The sequence below is a fragment of the Ranitomeya variabilis genome, chromosome 5 (assembly GCF_051348905.1).
Source record: "Ranitomeya variabilis isolate aRanVar5 chromosome 5, aRanVar5.hap1, whole genome shotgun sequence".
In the NCBI taxonomy this organism is placed as follows: Eukaryota; Metazoa; Chordata; class Amphibia; order Anura; family Dendrobatidae; genus Ranitomeya; species Ranitomeya variabilis.
Genome location: NC_135236.1, coordinates 341,708,688 through 341,726,405, shown reverse-complemented (window position 1 = coordinate 341,726,405; position 17,718 = coordinate 341,708,688). Strand labels below are relative to the sequence as shown.

Genomic DNA, 17,718 nt, shown 5'->3' with positions numbered 1-17,718 from the left:
GGTCATCTTGCATACACTGCTATTTTGAGGTCTAGCCACAGATTTTCAATGATGTTCAGATTAGGGAACTGTGGGGGCCCTGTAAAACCTTCAGCTTGTGCCTTTTGAGGTAGTCTATTGTGGATTTTGATGTGTGTTTAGGATCATTATCTTGTAGAAGCCATCTGTCATGGGTTTACCGCAATGGAGCAGAGCCAGAAGACTGCAGCGTTTGGTTGTGCCTACTCTGCCGCTGAGTAGAAGCACTTCACCTGGCCGTCCCTAACAATGATAGTGAACATGCCATAACCCTAACAGGATAATTAAGGTCTGAAACCTTGGTCAAAGTTATTTGAGCATACAAATTTCCAAGGGTGACTAAACTTTTGCATTAAGCCATTTTCCTTTTAGTAATTTTTAAAGTGTAAAAAATGACAATACCTTTTTTGCCTAAAAAACAAAGAAAATGTGTCATCTTGAACTTTAGGCCTTTTAGCGATCATTTCATCTTCAACTTTCTAAACTGTTCCCATTTACAGTAATTTTGACCAGGGGTGCCCAAATTTTGAAATACCGCTGTATGTCATTACCAGCTTTGCACATCTGGAGGCTGACATTTTTGCCCATTCTTCTTTGCAAACTAGCTCTAGCTCAGTGAGATTGGATGGAAAGCTTCCGTGAATTGCAATTTTTATACTGCAATTTCTACTAAGCTTAGTAAATTGCCCTTCATGTGTCATGATTAACTGAGATAAAACACTATATTTATGATATTTATGGCTACCCTATAAGTTATAATATATAATGGGGTAGAGGAGCAAAATCACTTCATAATGCAACATTTAGATTTACAGATGTAGTATAAGTAGTATAAGTTAAAACATAATGCACTCAAAAGAAAAGTTTGGGCACCCTGCATGGTTAGAAAAGCTGTGATACTTGCAAAAGGGGGTGGTACTAGGCAGTAGTACCCCATTTTGCAAGTATCACAGCTTCTAAATGCTTTTGTAGCCAGACAAAAGTCTTTCAATTCTTATGTGAAGGATTTTCATCCATTCTTCCTTGGAAAATTCTTCTAGTTCTGTGAGATTCCTGGGTCATCTTGCATACACTGCTATTTTGAGGTCTAGCCACAGATTTTCAATGATGTTCAGATTAGGGAACTGTGGGGGCCCTGTAAAACCTTCAGCTTGTGCCTTTTGAGGTAGTCTATTGTGGATTTTGATGTGTGTTTAGGATCATTATCTTGTAGAAGCCATCTGTCATGGGTTTACCGCAATGGAGCAGAGCCAGAAGACTGCAGCGTTTGGTTGTGCCTACTCTGCCGCTGAGTAGAAGCACTTCTCCGGTTTGTTAAGTGTTAAGTGTTTATTTCTTCCAGCAGAACAGGGGTTAATCAGCCATGGTGGAAATTCCTGTGTTCAGCTGTGCTCGTTTAGCCACTCCTTTTCCCTATGAAATCTGGGCTCTATTACCTAGTCCTTGTCAGAGTTAGCACTTGCTTCATGACAATAGGAGGGAGAAAAGTTGGTTTGAGAAGGATTGGCAGAAGAGTTAGAAGCAACTGTTGCTTTGTTTGTATGCTTGGTAATTCCTTATCCTTCCCTGTTTTGCTTTCTTCCCCTTCCTGCACACCCTGTTAGATTCCTCTGTTATATGTGAGAGAATATTTTTGTGTGTGTGATGTTTTCAGTTTACCCCAGTCTTTGTTGCCCTGTTTGTTGGGTTAGTGTACTGCGGTGCACAGGAGCACCCTTGCTTTCCTGGGTGGGGGAAGGGGACAGACAAAGGGCTAACTTAGGAGATAAGGCAAGGGTGGAGGCCCGGCATCTTTGCCATCTGAAAAATCCCAGCGAACAGGGCAAGCTAGGGCGTCCCCTAGTGTTAGGGCCAGGAAAGGAGCCCCTGGTCCCTGGTCACTCGACAGTTGTGTTGGGACACCATCCTCTTTTCAACTTCAACTCTTTTCAGCTTTTTTACAGATGGTGTTATGTTTGCATCAAGAATTTGTAGAAATTTCATTGAATTTCATTGAATCCATTCTTCCCTCTACCCGTGAAGTGTTGCCTGCGGCTGCAACACAACCCCAAAGCATGATTGATCCACCACCATTCTTAATGGTTGGCAATATGTTCTTTTCCTGAAATTCTGTGCCCCTTTTTTCTACACATATTTTTGATCATTATGGCCAAAGAGTTCTATTTTCACCTCATCAGTCCACAAGACTTGATTCCAAAATGCATTAGGCTTGTTTAGTTGTTCTTTTTCATACTTCTGATGCTGAATTTTATGATGAGGATGCAGGAGAGGTTTTGTTCTGATGACTTTTCCATGAAGGCCATGTTTGTGCAGGTGCCTCTGAACGGTAGAACAATGTACTATAACTCCTGAGTCTGCCTAATTTTGCTGGAGGTCTTTTGCAGTTAAGTGATGGTTCTGATTTGCCCCTCTAGCAATCTTACGAGCAGCTCTCACTGAAATTTTGACCTTATCTTAGCCTCTACTGTTCTTGTTAACTGTCATCTCTCAATTACTTTTCAAACGAAGGAAATGGCAACTTGAAAATGCTTTGCTATCTACTTATAGCGTTCTCCTGGTTTGTGGGCCTCCACCATTTTCATTTTCAGAATGCTAGGCAGCTGCTTAGAAGAACCCATGGCTACAGTTTTTTGGTGCAAGGTTAGACGAGGCTGGGTATTTCTAAAACTGGCAAATTTGCATCACCTGGCCGTCCCTAACAATGATAGTGAACATGCCATAACCCTAACAGGATAATTAAGGTCTGAAACCTTGGTCAAAGTTATTTGAGCATACAAATTTCCAAGGGTGACTAAACTTTTGCATTAAGCCATTTTCCTTTTAGTAATTTTTAAAGTGTAAAAAATGACAATACCTTTTTTGCCTAAAAAACAAAGAAAATGTGTCATCTTGAACTTTAGGCCTTTTAGCGATCATTTCATCTTCAACTTTCTAAACTGTTCCCATTTACAGTAATTTTGACCAGGGGTGCCCAAATTTTGAAATACCGCTGTATGTCATTACCAGCTTTGCACATCTGGAGGCTGACATTTTTGCCCATTCTTCTTTGCAAACTAGCTCTAGCTCAGTGAGATTGGATGGAAAGCTTCCGTGAATTGCAATTTTTATACTGCAATTTCTACTAAGCTTAGTAAATTGCCCTTCATGTGTCATGATTAACTGAGATAAAACACTATATTTATGATATTTATGGCTACCCTATAAGTTATAATATATAATGGGGTAGAGGAGCAAAATCACTTCATAATGCAACATTTAGATTTACAGATGTAGTATAAGTAGTATAAGTTAAAACATAATGCACTCAAAATAAGCTTAAAGGTGTATTCTCCAAAATTGCATGCCAATATTTGGTAGGTGTAATGATAATAATAATATTAGAAAATCTTATCAGAAATGTCGTATAGTTCTTCACAAGGGATATGTCGCATACCCCATGTGCAGGGCATTGCAGTAGCTTAGATATCCATGGTTATGACCAATAACAACTACCGTATTTTCCGGCGTATAAGACGACTTTTTAACCCCCGAAAATCTTCTTAAAAGTCGGGGGTCGTCTTATACGCCGGGAATCGACTTGTACGCCGGTGTATATGGTGGGTGGGGAGGGGGAGTGATCCTGATGACGAGGGGGCGTCTCACAGGAAAGTGAGTAATCCCCATTACCTTATCCTAGCGGTGCAGCGTGGGGGTGTCAGTGCTGGGAGCGGCGGCGGCTGCTGTGTTCTGGTGCGGCGGCTCCTCTTCTGTGTGGGGCCTCTGTGCTGTGAGGTGGCGGCGGCAGCGGCGTATCTTTATCCAGTTGGGGCTCCTCCGGCATCTCCTTAGCCCTGGAGGCCCCGCCGCAACTCCATCGGTGCAATGTGGTGGCCTCCGGGAAAATGGCCGCTGCTCAGATTCAGATCTCGTGTCCCGAGATTTCGGGACGAGATCTGAATCTGAGCAGCGGCCATTTTCCCGGAGGCCACCGCATCGCACCTATTGAGCTGCCTCCGGGAAAATGGCCGCTGCATTGCACTCATGGAGTTGCGGCGGGGCCTCCAGGGCTAAGGAGATGCCGGAGGAGCCCCAACTGGATAAAGATATGCCGCCGCCACCGCCACCGCACAGCACAGAGGCCCCACACAGAAGAGGAGCCGCCGCACCAGAGCACAGCAGCCGCCGCACCAGAGCACAGCAGCCGCCGCCGCCACTCCCAGCACTGAGACCCCCACGCTGCACCGCTACGATAAGGTAATGGGGGATACTCACTTTCCTGTGAGACGCCCCCTCGTCATCAGGATCACTCCCCCCCCCCCCCCCCAAAAGGCACATATTCACCGGCCCTATAAGACGACATAGGGTGTATAAGAAGACCCCCGACTTTTAAGAAGATTTTATATTTTAACTGGTAAAGTTGGGGGGTCGTCTTATACGCCCAGTCGTCTTATACGCCGGAAAATACGGTAACTAATTAACTGTCACTATATGAGTGGTCGTAACTGGATACCTAAGCTACTGCAATAGCCTGCACATGGGGTAAGCGACATAGCTAATCAGAAGAACTATACTATATTTCTCATTGAAAGTATTTGCTAATATTATTATTACATCTACTACATATTGGGATAGGATGTTGGAGATGGGAATTCCCTTTTTAATATTAACTTTATAAACATTTTATTCTTCTATTTTCTCCACAGGTATGAGTAATTCTTGTTTTCTAAGAAAAGAATCCATAACTATTAGGCTTTTCTTGCATTCACAATGAAAGTAATTTCTATATTGCTAAAGACACTATTTTTACTAACACTGAGGACTTCTTGCCAATTGGTTAAACAAAGAGCATCAGCCGGAATGTACTCACCCTTTGTGGCTATATGGAATGCACCAACTGAACTGTGTATGAGAAAATACAGAATCCCTATTGATGTCAGTTTATTTGAGCCTGTGGGAAGCACGCTCCCGACTGCCACCAGCCAGAACATTACTTTATTTTACACTGATAGACTAGGCTACTATCCATACATAGATCCTGCTACTGGTATTAGTTATAATGGAGGTATTCCTCAAATAAGCAATATGGCACAACACTTAAAAAAAGCCGAAGAAGATATTCGTTATTATATATCGTCAGCATCACAAAAAGGACTTGCCGTTATTGATTGGGAAGATTGGAGGCCAACCTGGATAAGAAACTGGGCTTCTAAGACAATATACAAGAAACACTCTATTGACTTTGCTCAGCAAATAGACCTGACACTTGATCATGCAAAGGTAGAATCTACAGCCAGACTACAGTTTGAATCTGCAGCAAAAAGCTTTATTCTAAACACGCTCCGACTCGGGAAACAACTGAGACCCAACCAACTTTGGGGGTTCTATCTATTTCCCAACTGCTATAACTATGATTATAAGCAAAATCCTCATCAGTACACGGGACGCTGCCCGGACATTGAAATGATAAGAAATGATAAATTGTGGTGGTTATGGAAAGAAAGTACAGCACTGTTTCCAAACATGTACTTAGAGACTGCGCTAATGTCTTCACACCTTGGCGCTCTATATACACGTCACCGTATCCAAGAAGCAAGAAGACTATCGACACACTCAAATAAGCTTCACCCCCTTCCCATATATATGTACAGCCGCCCTGTATTTACTGATCATGCTGAGAAATATTTGACACTGGTAAGAAATCTATGAATTACAGATAAATTGAGTAGTTCATGAAATTTTTTTTTCGATATTATTATTTAAATTTTTTTCCCTCTATATATGTCATACATAGTTTTACCTCTTCAACAACATAAACAAATGTAATAAGAGGCAATTAAGACATAATATTTACCCCAAAATTATATCAATCAAGACATGAGCTCTATGCGCAAAAAATAAGTCCCTCACAGCGCAATATCCCAAAAATTGAAAACGTTATGGCTCTCTAAAAAAGATATCTAAGCACACCTAAATACACAACATTAATAACAGAACATGTATTATCAGTGGATCTAGAAAGCTAAGCAGCTAAGCATAAAAAATTATATCATTTCTCTGCGATTCATAAAACAATTTAGTTTTATTAAACAAGATTATAAAATATTTTTAAATACATACAGTACAGACCAAAAGTTTAGACACACCTCATTTAAAGATTTTTCTGTATTTTCATGACTATGAAAATTGTACATTCACACTGAAGGCATCAAAACTATGAATTAACACATGTGGAATTATATACTTAACAAAAAAGTGTGAAACAACTAAAATTATGTCTTATAGTCTAGGTTCTTCAAAGTAGCCACCTTTTGCTTTGATGACTGCTTTGCACACTCTTGGCATTCTCTTGATGAGCTTCAAGAGGTAGTCACTGGAAATGGGTTTCACTTCACAGGTGTGCCCTGTCAGGTTTAATAAGTGGGATTTCTTGCCTTATAAATGGGGTTTGGGACTATCAGTTGTGTTGAGCAGAAGTCTGGTGGATACACAGCTGATAGTCCTACTGAATAGACTGTTAGCTGCTTTTTTCTTGCCATAATACAAATTCTAAGTAAAGAAAAACGAGTGTCCATCATTACTTTAAGAAATGAAGGTTAGTCATTCCGAAAAATTGGGAAAACTTTGAAAGGATCCCCACGTGCAGTTGTAAAAACCATCAAGCGCTACAAAGAAACTGGCTCACATGAGGACCGCCCCAGGAAAGGAAGACCAAGAGTCACCTCTGCTTCTGAGGATAAGTTTATCCGAGTCACCAGCCTCAGAAATCGCAGGTTAACAGCAGCTCAGATTAATGAACAGGTCAATGCCACACAGAGTTCTAGCAGCAGACACATCTCTACAACAACTGTTAAGAGGAGACTTTGTGCAGCAGGCCTTCATGGTAAAATAGCTGCTAGGAAACTACTGCTAAGGACAGGCAACAAGCAGAAGAGACTTGTTTGGGCTGAAGAACACAAGGAATGGACATTAGACCAGTGGAAATATGTGCTTTGGTCTGATGAGTCTAAATTTGAGATCTTTGGTTCCAACCACCGTGTCTTTGTGCGATGCAGAAAAGGTGAACTGATGGACTCTACATGCCTGGTTCCCACCGTGAAGCATGGAGGAGGTGGTGAGATGGTGTGGGGGGTACTTTGCTGGTGACACTGTTGGGGATTTATTCAAAATTGAAGGCATACTGAACCAGCATGGCTACCACAGCATCTTGCAACGGCATGCTATTCTATCCGGTTTGCGTTTAGTTGGACCATCATTTATTTTTCAAAAGGACAATGACCCCAAACACACCTCCAGGCTGTGTAAGGGCTATTTGACCAAGAAGGAGAGAGATGGGGTGCTACGCCAGATGACCTGGCCTCCACAGTCGCCAAACCTGAACCCAATCGAGATGGTTTGGGGTGAGGTGGACCGCAGAGTGAAGGCAAAAGGGCCCACAAGTGCTAAGCATCTCTGGGAACTCCTTCAAGATTGCTGGAAGACTATTCCCGGTGACTAACTCTTGAAGCTCATCAAGAGAATGCCAAGAGTGTGCAAAGCAGTCATCAAAGCAAAAGGTGGCTACTTTGAAGAACCTAGAATATAAGACATAATTTCAGTTGTTTCACACTTTTTTGTTAAGTATATAATTCCACATGTGTTAATTCATAGTTTTGATGCCTTCAGTGTGAATGTACAATTTTCATAGTCATAAAAATACAGAAAAATCTTTAAATGAGAAGGCGTGTGCAAACTTTTGGTCTGTACTGTAAATGTAAAAAAACAAGGAGGGAGACACATAGTACAAATTGTAAGGGTATACACAGACAAGGGGCAAACAAACCACTATAAAAGTAGGTCAATAGATTATAATTCTATGGATGTAAATGATTACATTGTAGAGATTTATAAATAGTAAAATGTATCCAAGAGGTGTATAAAATGACTGCATAAATGGGAATACCCGTGATTGAGGAAATTATATAAATCTAAATAAAATACAAAAATTCATCATCATAGTATAACTTTAACCTCTTCCCGACCTGTGACGCCACGTAGGCGTCATGAAAGTCGGTGCCAATTCGACCTGTGATGCCTATGTGGCGTCATGGAGGGATCGCATCCCTGCAGATCGGGTAAAAGAGTTAACTCCAATTTCACCCCATCTGCAGGGACAGGGGGAGTGGTAATTTAGCCCAGGGGGGTGGCTTTGCCCCCACGTGGCTACAATCGCTCTGATTGGCTGTTAAAAGTGCAACAGCCAATCAGAGCAATTTGTAATATCTCACCTATGAAATTTGGTGAAATATTACAATCCAGCCATGGCTGATGCTGCAATTTCATCGGCCATGGCTGGAGACCGCGATCTGACCCCCGCACCGACTGACAGCAGCGATCTGCCGCCGCTGTCAGTCTTTCCTCCCTCCATTCGGTGCTCCGCTGCCCTCTGCTGCTTTTTTCCCCTCCGGTGCCCTCCCGCTGTCCGATCCCACCCCCCGTACCGCTGGAGTCCCGGGAGTTCCGTCCGGCATCTTCGATGGGTGCCGCCATCTTCCAAAATGGTGGGCGCATGCGCAGTGCGCCCGCCGAATCTGCCAGCCGGCAGATTCATTACAGGTACATTTTGATCACTGTGATAGGTTATATCACAGTGATCAAAATAAAAAAAATAGTAAATAAAGCCCCCCTTATCACCCCCATAGGTATGGAAAATAATGAAATAAATAAAATATATTTATTTTTATTTTTCCACTGGGGTTAGGGTTAGAACTAGGGTTAGGGCTAGGGTTAGGGTTGTAATTAGGGTTAGAATTAGGCTATGTGCACACAGTGCGGATTTGGCTGTGGATCCGCAGCGGATTGGCCGCTGCGGATTCGTGGCAGTTTTCCATCACGTTTACAGTACCATGTAAACCTATGGAAAACCAAATCCGCTTTGCCCATGGTGTGGAAAATACCGTGCGGAAATGCTGCGTTGTATTTTCCGCAACATGTCAATTCTTTGTGCAGATTCCGCAAAGTTTTACACCCGTTCCTCAATAGGAATCCGCAGGTGAAAACCACACAAAAACCACTGGAAATCTGCAGTAAATCCGCAAGTAAAACGCAGTGAGTTTTACCTGCGGATTTTTCAAAAACGGTGTGGAAAAATCCGCACACGAATCCGCAACGTGGGCACATAGCCTTAGGGTTAGGGTTGGAACTAGAGTTAGGGTTGGAATTAGGGTTAGGGTTGGAATTAGGGTTAAGATTAGGGTTAGGGGTGTGTTGAGGTTAGGGTTATGGTTAGGGTTGGGATTAGGGTTGGTTGTGTGTTGGGGTTAGGGTTGGGATTAGGGTTAGAGTTGGGATTAGGGTTAGGGGTGTGTTGGGGTTAGGGTTGTGATTTGGGGTGTGTTGGGGTTAGGGTTGTGATTACGGTTATGGTTAGAGTTGGGATTAGAGTTAGGGGTGTGTTGGGGTTAGTGTTGGAGTTAGAATTGAGGGGTTTCCACTGTTTAGGCACATTGGGGGGTCTCCAATCATGACATGGCGCCACCATTGATTCCAACCAATCTTGCATTCAAAAAGTCAAATGGTGCTCCCTCCCTTCTGAGCCCCGATGTGTGCCCAAACAGTGGTTTACCCCCACATATGGGGTATCAGCGTACTCAGGAAAAATTGTACAACAATTTTCGGGGTCTAATTTCTCCTGTTACCCTTGGAAAAATAAAAAAATGGGGGCTAAAAATTATTTTTTGGGGAAAAAAAAGGTTTTTTATTTTCACGGCTCTGCGTTATAAAATTCTGCGAAGTACTTGGGGGTTCAAAGTGCTCACCACAAATCTAAATAAGTTCCTTGGGGGGTCTAGTTTCCAAAATTGGGTCACTTGTGGTGGGTTTCTACTGTTTAGGTACATCAGGGGCTCTGCAAACGCAACGTGACGCCCGCAGACCATTCCATCAAAGTCTGCATTTCAAAAACGTCACTACTTCCGTTCTGAGCCCCGACGTGTGCCCAAACAGTGGTTTACCCCCACATATGGGGTATCAGGACAAACTGGGCAACAACTATTGGGGTTCAGATTCTCGTGTTACCCTTGTAAAAAAAACAAATTGCGGGCTAAAAAAATCATTTTTGAGGAAAAAAATGATTTTTTATTTTCACGGCTCTGCGTTATAAACTTTTGTGAAGCACTTGGGGGTTCAAAGTGCTCACCACACATCTAGATAAGTTCCTTGGGGGGTCTAGTTTCCAAAATGGGTTCACTTGTGGGAGGTTTCTACTGTTTAGGCACATCAAGGGCTCTGCAAACGTAACATGACACCTGCAGACCATTCCATCAAAGTCTGCATTTCAAAAAGTCACTACTTCCCTTCCGAGCTCTGCCATGCACCCAAACAGTGGTTTACTCCCACATATGGGGTATCAGCGTACTCAGGACAAACTGCACAACAACTTTTGGGGTCCAATTTCTCCTGTTACCCTTGTAAAAATAAAAAATTGCGGGCTAAAAAATAATTTTTGAGGAAAGAAAAATATTTTATATTTTCATAGCTCTGCGTTATAAACTTCTGTGAAGCACTTAGGGGTTCAAAGTACTCATCACACATCTAGATAAGTTCCTTGGGGGGTCTAGTTTGCAAAATGGTGTCACTTGTGGGGGAGTTCAAATGTTTAGGCACACAGGGGCTCTCCAAACGCGACATGGTGACTGCTAACGATTGGAGCTAATTTTTCATTCAAAAAGTCAAATGGCTCTCCTTCCCTTCCGAGCCTTGCCGTGTGCCCAAACAGTGGTTTACCCCCACATGTGAGGTATTGTTGTACTCAAGAGAAATTGCCCAACACATTTTAAGATCCATTTTATCCTGTAGCCCATGAAAAAATGAAAAAATTGAGGCTGAAGGAATTTTTTGGTGAAAAAAAAGTACTTTTTCATTTTTACGGATCAATTTGTGAAGCACCTGGGGGTTGAAAGTGCTCACTATGCATCTAGATAAGTTCCTTGGGGGGTCTAGTTTCCAAATTGGGGTCATTTGTGGGGGAGCTCCAATCTTTAGGCACACAGTGGCTCTCCAAACATGACATGGTGTCCTCTAAAGATTGGAGCCAATTTTTCATTCAAATAGTAAAATGGCGCTCCTTCCCTACTGAGCCCTGTCGTGCGCCCAAACAGTGATTCCTCCCCACATATGGGGTATCGGCGTACTCAGGACAAATTGTACAACACCTTTCGGGGTCCAGTTTATCCTTTTACCCTTGGGAAAATAAAAAAATTGTTGCTAAAATTTCATTTTTGTGACTAAAAAGTTAAATGTTAATTTTTTCCTTCCATGTTGCTTCTGCTGCTGTGAAGCACCTGAAGGGTTAATAAACTTCTTGAATGTGGTTTTGAGCACCATGAGTGGTGCTGTTTTTAGAATGGTGTCACTTTTGGGTATTTTCAGCCATATAGAACCCTCCAAGTGACTTCAAATGTGAGGTGGTCCCTAAAAAAATGGTTTTGTAAATTTTATTGTAAAAATGAGAAATCGCTGGTCAAATTTTAACCCTGATAACTTCCTAGCAAAAAAAATTTTGTTTCCAAAATTATGCTGATGTAAAGAAGACATGTGGTAAATGTTATTTATTAACTATTTTGTGTCACATAACTCTCTGGTTTAACAGAATAAAAATTCAAAATTTGAAAATTGCAAAATTTTCAAAATTTTCGCCAAATTTCCGTTTTTTTCACAAATAAACGCAAAAATTATCGACCTAAATTTATCACTAACATGAAGCTTAATATGTCACAAAAAAACAATCTCAGAATCGCTAGGATCTGTTGAAGCGTTCTTGAGTTATTACCTCATAAAGGGACACTTGTCAGAATTGCAAAAAATGGCCAGGTCATTAAGGTCAAAATAGGCTGGGTCATGAAGGGGTTAAGAGACATATCTAATAGGTAGAGCCTACATTCCGGCGTACATTTCACACACAGCATTAGCATTTTTTTTTTTTACAAATTTCTGAATTTTTTTAAGTAAAACTAAAACTATGGCTCTGCGAATAAGGGGAGGAAAAAACTAACGCACCAGAAATGAAAGATCCCCATGTCCTTAAAGATTGACTGTAAATTTAGAATTACTGGATAAAGTTTAAGTGGTTCAGAAATTCACAATACTGAATTTGCACTGTATATATCAACTCTTTCAACAGTAAGGCCCTCTGACGCCTCAATACCTAGTATAAATATTTTTTTAATTTGGTATTTTTTGAAGGACAGGGATTACTGAATGTGTAGTTTTATTGTAGAAATACCGTTAGAATTGCTTTTCTTTTCTCATTTTCAGCCTGATCTTGTTAATACAATTGGTGAAAGTGCTGCTTTGGGAACCAATGGATTTATAGTATGGGGTAGTGTGAACCTGACACGAAGTATGGTATGTAGTTTATACTCTGACCATTAGAATGCATTTACTTTTTTTTTTTTTTCAAGAAATGTGCCGTTATTGTGCAAAAGTAGTAAAATATCACTTGTAAAACTTAAAGCTATAGGAATTAATATTAGATTATATATAATGTTCCAAGGGCAATGGAAGAATCTTGCACTGCTGATTAAATGATAAACCACAATGAAATGAGGAATTATTGGTTTCATATCAATGCATTTCAGAGTCACTCCGACGCCTTCTTTAGGACAAACCAAAAATAATTTTGGTTTGCCCTGTAGAAGGAGTTGGAATGAGTCCGAAACGTATTGACATTAAGCCAATAGCTCCTCATTTCATCATGGCTTATTGTTTAATCAGCAGTGGAAGATACCTCCATCGCCCTTGAAACATTATATATAATCTTTGAAAGGGGATAACTCTTTTATTATTGTGCTTTATTGCTTTGTATAAGGTTTTGTAAAAAATGAACAGTAGGTAGAACTTATTTATACATAATGACCAACTTACTTTATGGAATACGCATTATATATTTGTGATAAAGATAGATCTAATCTTTATGTTGTTCTTCTTTTTAGAACACGTGCATGAAATTAAATTCTTTCATCATCAACACTCTGAACCCATACATCATTAATGTTTCATTATCCGCTAAACTGTGTAGTGCTGTACTTTGCCAAAATAATGGAGTCTGCGCCCGCAAAGACTGGAACACAAACACTTACCTTCACTTAAATATAACAAACATTACAATAGAAAGATATAAAAACAGTTATAAGGTGAGTGGAAGTCCAAGTCTAGAAGACCTAAAATATTACACTGACAAGTTTATCTGCCATTGTTATGCTGGATATCAATGCAAAGAGCCTCTAGAGCGGCTTAAAATTAAATCCATGAATGTTTGCATGGCACAAAATATCTGCGTTAAGCTAAATAAAAAATTATTGTAAGTTTATGCTAAGTATAATATGTAAAGCACTAGCATTTTATATTTTAAAATGTTATGTACATGTTTCACTTTTATTGTGGTGAAGGATGGACTTTCCCATTTTTGTACAGTACAAGTTCCATGTGATATTTATATTAACTATAAGTCTGTCACAAGTCTGTTGTGAGAATACCAGGGGCCAGGGGCTCCTTCCCTGTCCCTAACGCTGGTCACAGATCAACACTCCAAATGCCTCTACCAACAAACAACTCCACTCCACATCAGGCTGTGCAAGACGAACACTGGAAATCCAGTATATATAGGAGTGGCCAATACTGAACAGCTGAGACCATCAAAGCAGGGATGCTTCAAAGACTCTAAGCTAAACAATTTAACTCCTGCACTGCTAAAAGAAACCTGCACTACTTAATATGAAAAAGTGTTTCAAACCAGTGCAGGAGTACGTGAAATCAGACGCTACAGTCTTCTGGCCCCTCTCTGTCGCGGTGAACCTGTGACAGTGTCATTGTGTAATTTCATTTTTTTAGGCCTCATGCACACAACAGTTTTAGGCACAATCCATACTTTGGACCCATATTGTACTCCATCCACTACAGTTATTACCATAGGCACTGAATACGCTGTTTGCCACATTTTTTGCTTCTGCTAATATTTTGTGTGAAAACACCATAAAATTACAGAATAACTATATATTCATCAAGACTACTCCACAAGTTTAGTGCTAGAACCAAGCATAATATATACATTTTTCAACATTGAAATTGCAACACCAAGAAGGAAAATTTGTGCAAATGTGGAAATAACAGGATTGATAGCCATGTTAATGATATGCAAATGTTGAAAAAGTGGAAAAAAGTTTTCAAAACATCTCAATTTATTCAGCATCGAATGTGAGCATCACACACAAAAATACATACACTTCACGTCTTGGCATGCTATCAATGAGGTTATTAATGGTTGTCTGAGGAATGATCTTCCACTCTAAATGAACTGGGACATGCAAATCCTTTTGGAATTGCTGATTAACAATGTTCTAGATATACTGAGTGGTAAAAAGAAGTCCAGAGATGCTGCCAGACCTGGTAATTAGTGTTGAGAATTCTGATACTGAAATATCGGGTATCGACCAATATTCGCGGTATCGGAGTTCTGATACTGAGTTCCAATACTTTTAGAATATCGAATACCGGAATTGGAAGTTCCCATAATGCAATGAGCCAGTTTGATTTTATTCAGCCAATGAGGATCCTAAAAAGTGTGGACACATCCTGTTAGGCATGTTAGGCGTGTTAACTAATGGCATGGCTGTGATTGGCTGCTGAAATGATGTCATGATGCACTATGAAAGCCGCCGCTGACATTTTGGGTTCACTCTGCTGTGAATTCAGTTAGGGACAGGACGCTGCTGTTCTGAGGGACAGTTTGAGCTAGCGATTTGCTTTATTGTGCTTTACCCAGGCTACTTTATCAACCGCTGTGTGAGAAGCTTTCTTTTGCCTTGCAGCGCTGTTCATGGCTGTCTGTGAGGTCTCTGTGTGTGAGGGCAGCTCATGCTGTAGTGTGTTCTGCAGCCACCTCCGGTTGTAGTCTGCTCAGCGTGCGTCACTGCCTCATACATTGTCCTTTTTTGCATTAGTGCTGCTCATTTTTCCTGATTTCTCCTATTAGTGTGGTTCCATCCTTATCCAGCTAGATTGCTTGCAAACACTATATAGGAGTAGATAGAGGAGCCTTTCTGCAGCCTTTCAGCGCTAGTGCACAGTTCTCTGCACTGTTCACGGCTGTCTGCGAGGTCTCTGTGTGTGAGTGCAGCTCACGCTGTAGTGTGTTCTGCAGCCATCTCCAGTTGTAGTCCGCTCAGCGTGCATCACTGCCTCATACATTGTCCTTTTTTGCATTAGTGCTGCTCATTTTTCCTGATTTCTCCTATTAGTGTGGTTCCATCCGTATCCAGTTAGATTGCTTGCAAACACTATATAGGAGCAGACAGAGGAGCCTTTCTGCAGCCTTGCAGCGCTAGTGCACAGTTCTCTGCACTGTTCACGGCTGTCTGCGAGGTCTCTGTGAGTGCAGCTCACGCTGTAGTGTGTTCTGCAGCCACCTCCGGTTGTAGTCCGCTCAGCATGCGTCACTGCCTCATACATTGTCCTTTCTTGCATTAGTGCTGCTCATTTTTCCTGATTTCTCCTATCAGTGTGGTTCCATCCGTATCCAGCTAGATTGCTTGCAAAAACCTATATAGGAGTAGATAGAGGAACCTTTCTGCAGCCTTGTGCCCTGCAGCCCCAGCCAGATTAGTATTAGCCTATTTTTTGGAGCCTCATCTATTGCATTGTAGGTTACCTTCCTGCATTGTAATAGCTACAAAAAGTTTGTGATACTATCGGTTTTACATCTTTGGGCACATCCAGTGTCTTTTTGTGAAAAAAAAAGTTAATAAAGTTCACCAAACACTCCACTTTACAGTTGTGTAGGCCACATTAGCTCATATTAATCTGATGATGAGACTCAGGTGCCACTTTCTGGTGCGTACTGTGCTGTGGAGACTACCCAGGAGAAGCAGTTGTTGAAGAGGGTATTGTAGATAATGAGGTCCTTGACCCATCATGGCGTAAGGTACAGGAAGGTGGTGGGAGCAGCTCTGAGGAAGAGATTCCCCGAATGGCCCAAAAAGGAGGGAGAGGGAGGGGGCAGACTTGGTTACCTGTAGCCTCCACTTCGGCACCCATTAGGAGCATGCATCTTCCAAAACCAAAACGGGCGCTCCCAAGTCTTGCAGTGCCTGGTCCTTTTTTGACACAGTTGCAGATGACATTTGCTTTGTCAAATGCAAGCTGTGTAATCAGAAAGTGAAAAGAGGGAAAAGTGTCAGCAACCTCAATACCACAAATATGTGGAAACATGTGCGGACCAAGCACGTGGTGGAGTTACAAAAACACACTGAAGACCTAGGCCAACCTACAGCGGCACCTACCACCTCTGCAGCCTCTTCCTCCAGCTCACACACAGCTGGTTCGGCTTCCTCACATGATCGCCATGGAAGAACCTCTGGCACTGTTGTACAGAGACACAGTGTCATTCCATCCACAGCACCACGTTCCCTGTCATCCTCACACTCCAAGGCCAGTCTACAGCCATCGGTAGCACAGGCATGGGAGAAAAGGTGCCCATACTCGGCAAACCACACTGTTATGACCCCAATGACAGAGGGTCTCTGCAATAAATACCAAGTCTGCAAACTCAAAAAACCAGCTCATAGGGCAGTGGTAACTGGGCTGACTGTATATCTAATCCTAGCACCACAAATAGCAGCAGCCGGGGAACGTGCCTACGTTGGTTCTAGACGTCTCGTGCCAGCCGGAGAACTAACTAACCCTAGAAGGGAAAAGATAGACCTTTCTTGCCTCCAGAGAAAAGACCCCAAAAGTTGGATACAAGCCCCCAACAAATAATAACGGTGAGGTAAGAAGAAAAGACAAACGTAAGAATGAACTAGGTATTTAGCAAAGAGAGGCCCACTGACTAATAGCAGAATATAGTAAGATGACTTATACGGTCAGCAAAAACCCTATCAAAAATATCCACGCTGGATATTCAAGAACCCCCGAACCGTCTAATGGCCCGGGGGGAGAATACCAGCCCCTTAGAGCTTCCAGCAAAATCAGGAATCACATTTAGTACAAGCTGGACAAAAAATGAGAGCAATACAAATAACCAAAAAACAAGGAAGCAGGACTTAGCTTAATTTTGCATGAACCAGGACCAGCAGACAGGAGCAAACAGAAAGGACTGATTACAACGATGCCAGGCACCAGACTAAGAATTCAGGAAGTTCATATAGCAACACCCCTGGACTAACGACCCAGGTGGGTGCCAAACTAGGAAAAGACAATCTCAGAGTCATACCACTAGTGACCACAAGAGGGAGCCAAAAAAGTCTAATTCACAACACCACCCCGAGCACAGGCTCTGAATGCTGGCATTGCAAAACTACTGTCCCTTGAAATGCTCTCATTCAGGCTGGTGGAGACTGACACCTTCCGTAACTTCATGGCATTGGCAGTCCCACAATACAACATGCCCAGCCGCTTTTATTTCAGCAGGCAAGTAGTCCCTGCCCTGCAAAAGCATGTGGAGGAAAACATTAAACATGTGCTACTAAACGCCGTCAGTAGCATGGACCACTCAGAGTTAGAAGAACAGCGCTCCAGCTGGGTGTTATGGTCCAATAGAAGAAATCTTTATTTCAGCCATGATAAAACAGCAACGTTTCGACCGCACAATCGGTCTTTTTCAATGCTTGAAAAAGACCGATTGTGCGGTCGAAACGTTGCTGTTTTATCATGGCTGAAATAAAGATTTCTTCTATTGGACCATAACAC

At 41.9% G+C, this 17,718-nt stretch overlaps 1 protein-coding gene across 1 annotated transcript; it reads left to right on the top strand.

Annotated features, from left to right (window-relative positions):
• The first annotated feature begins 4,751 nt into the window (after positions 1–4,751).
• On the top strand, positions 4,752–13,337 carry LOC143775009 (hyaluronidase PH-20-like). The gene is made up of 3 exons (XM_077262826.1): positions 4,752–5,688; positions 12,289–12,378; positions 12,966–13,337. Exons 1-3 carry the CDS (start codon positions 4,765–4,767, stop codon positions 13,335–13,337), a joined length of 1,386 nt encoding a protein of 461 aa, XP_077118941.1. The 5' UTR covers positions 4,752–4,764.
• The last annotated feature ends 4,381 nt before the right edge of the window (positions 13,338–17,718 follow it).

What these genes read in the sequence shown, in the direction of transcription:
- LOC143775009 (XM_077262826.1), top strand. Translation starts at nt 4,765, where the DNA reads ATGAAAGTAATTTCTATATTGCTAAAGACACTATTTTTACTAACACTG. An exon ending in CTGAGAAATATTTGACACTG is followed by an intron (nt 5,689 to 12,288) that starts GTAAGAAATCTA and finishes TCTCATTTTCAG; the next exon opens with CCTGATCTTGTTAATACAAT. An exon ending in TGAACCTGACACGAAGTATG is followed by an intron (nt 12,379 to 12,965) that starts GTATGTAGTTTA and finishes TCTTCTTTTTAG; the next exon opens with AACACGTGCATGAAATTAAA.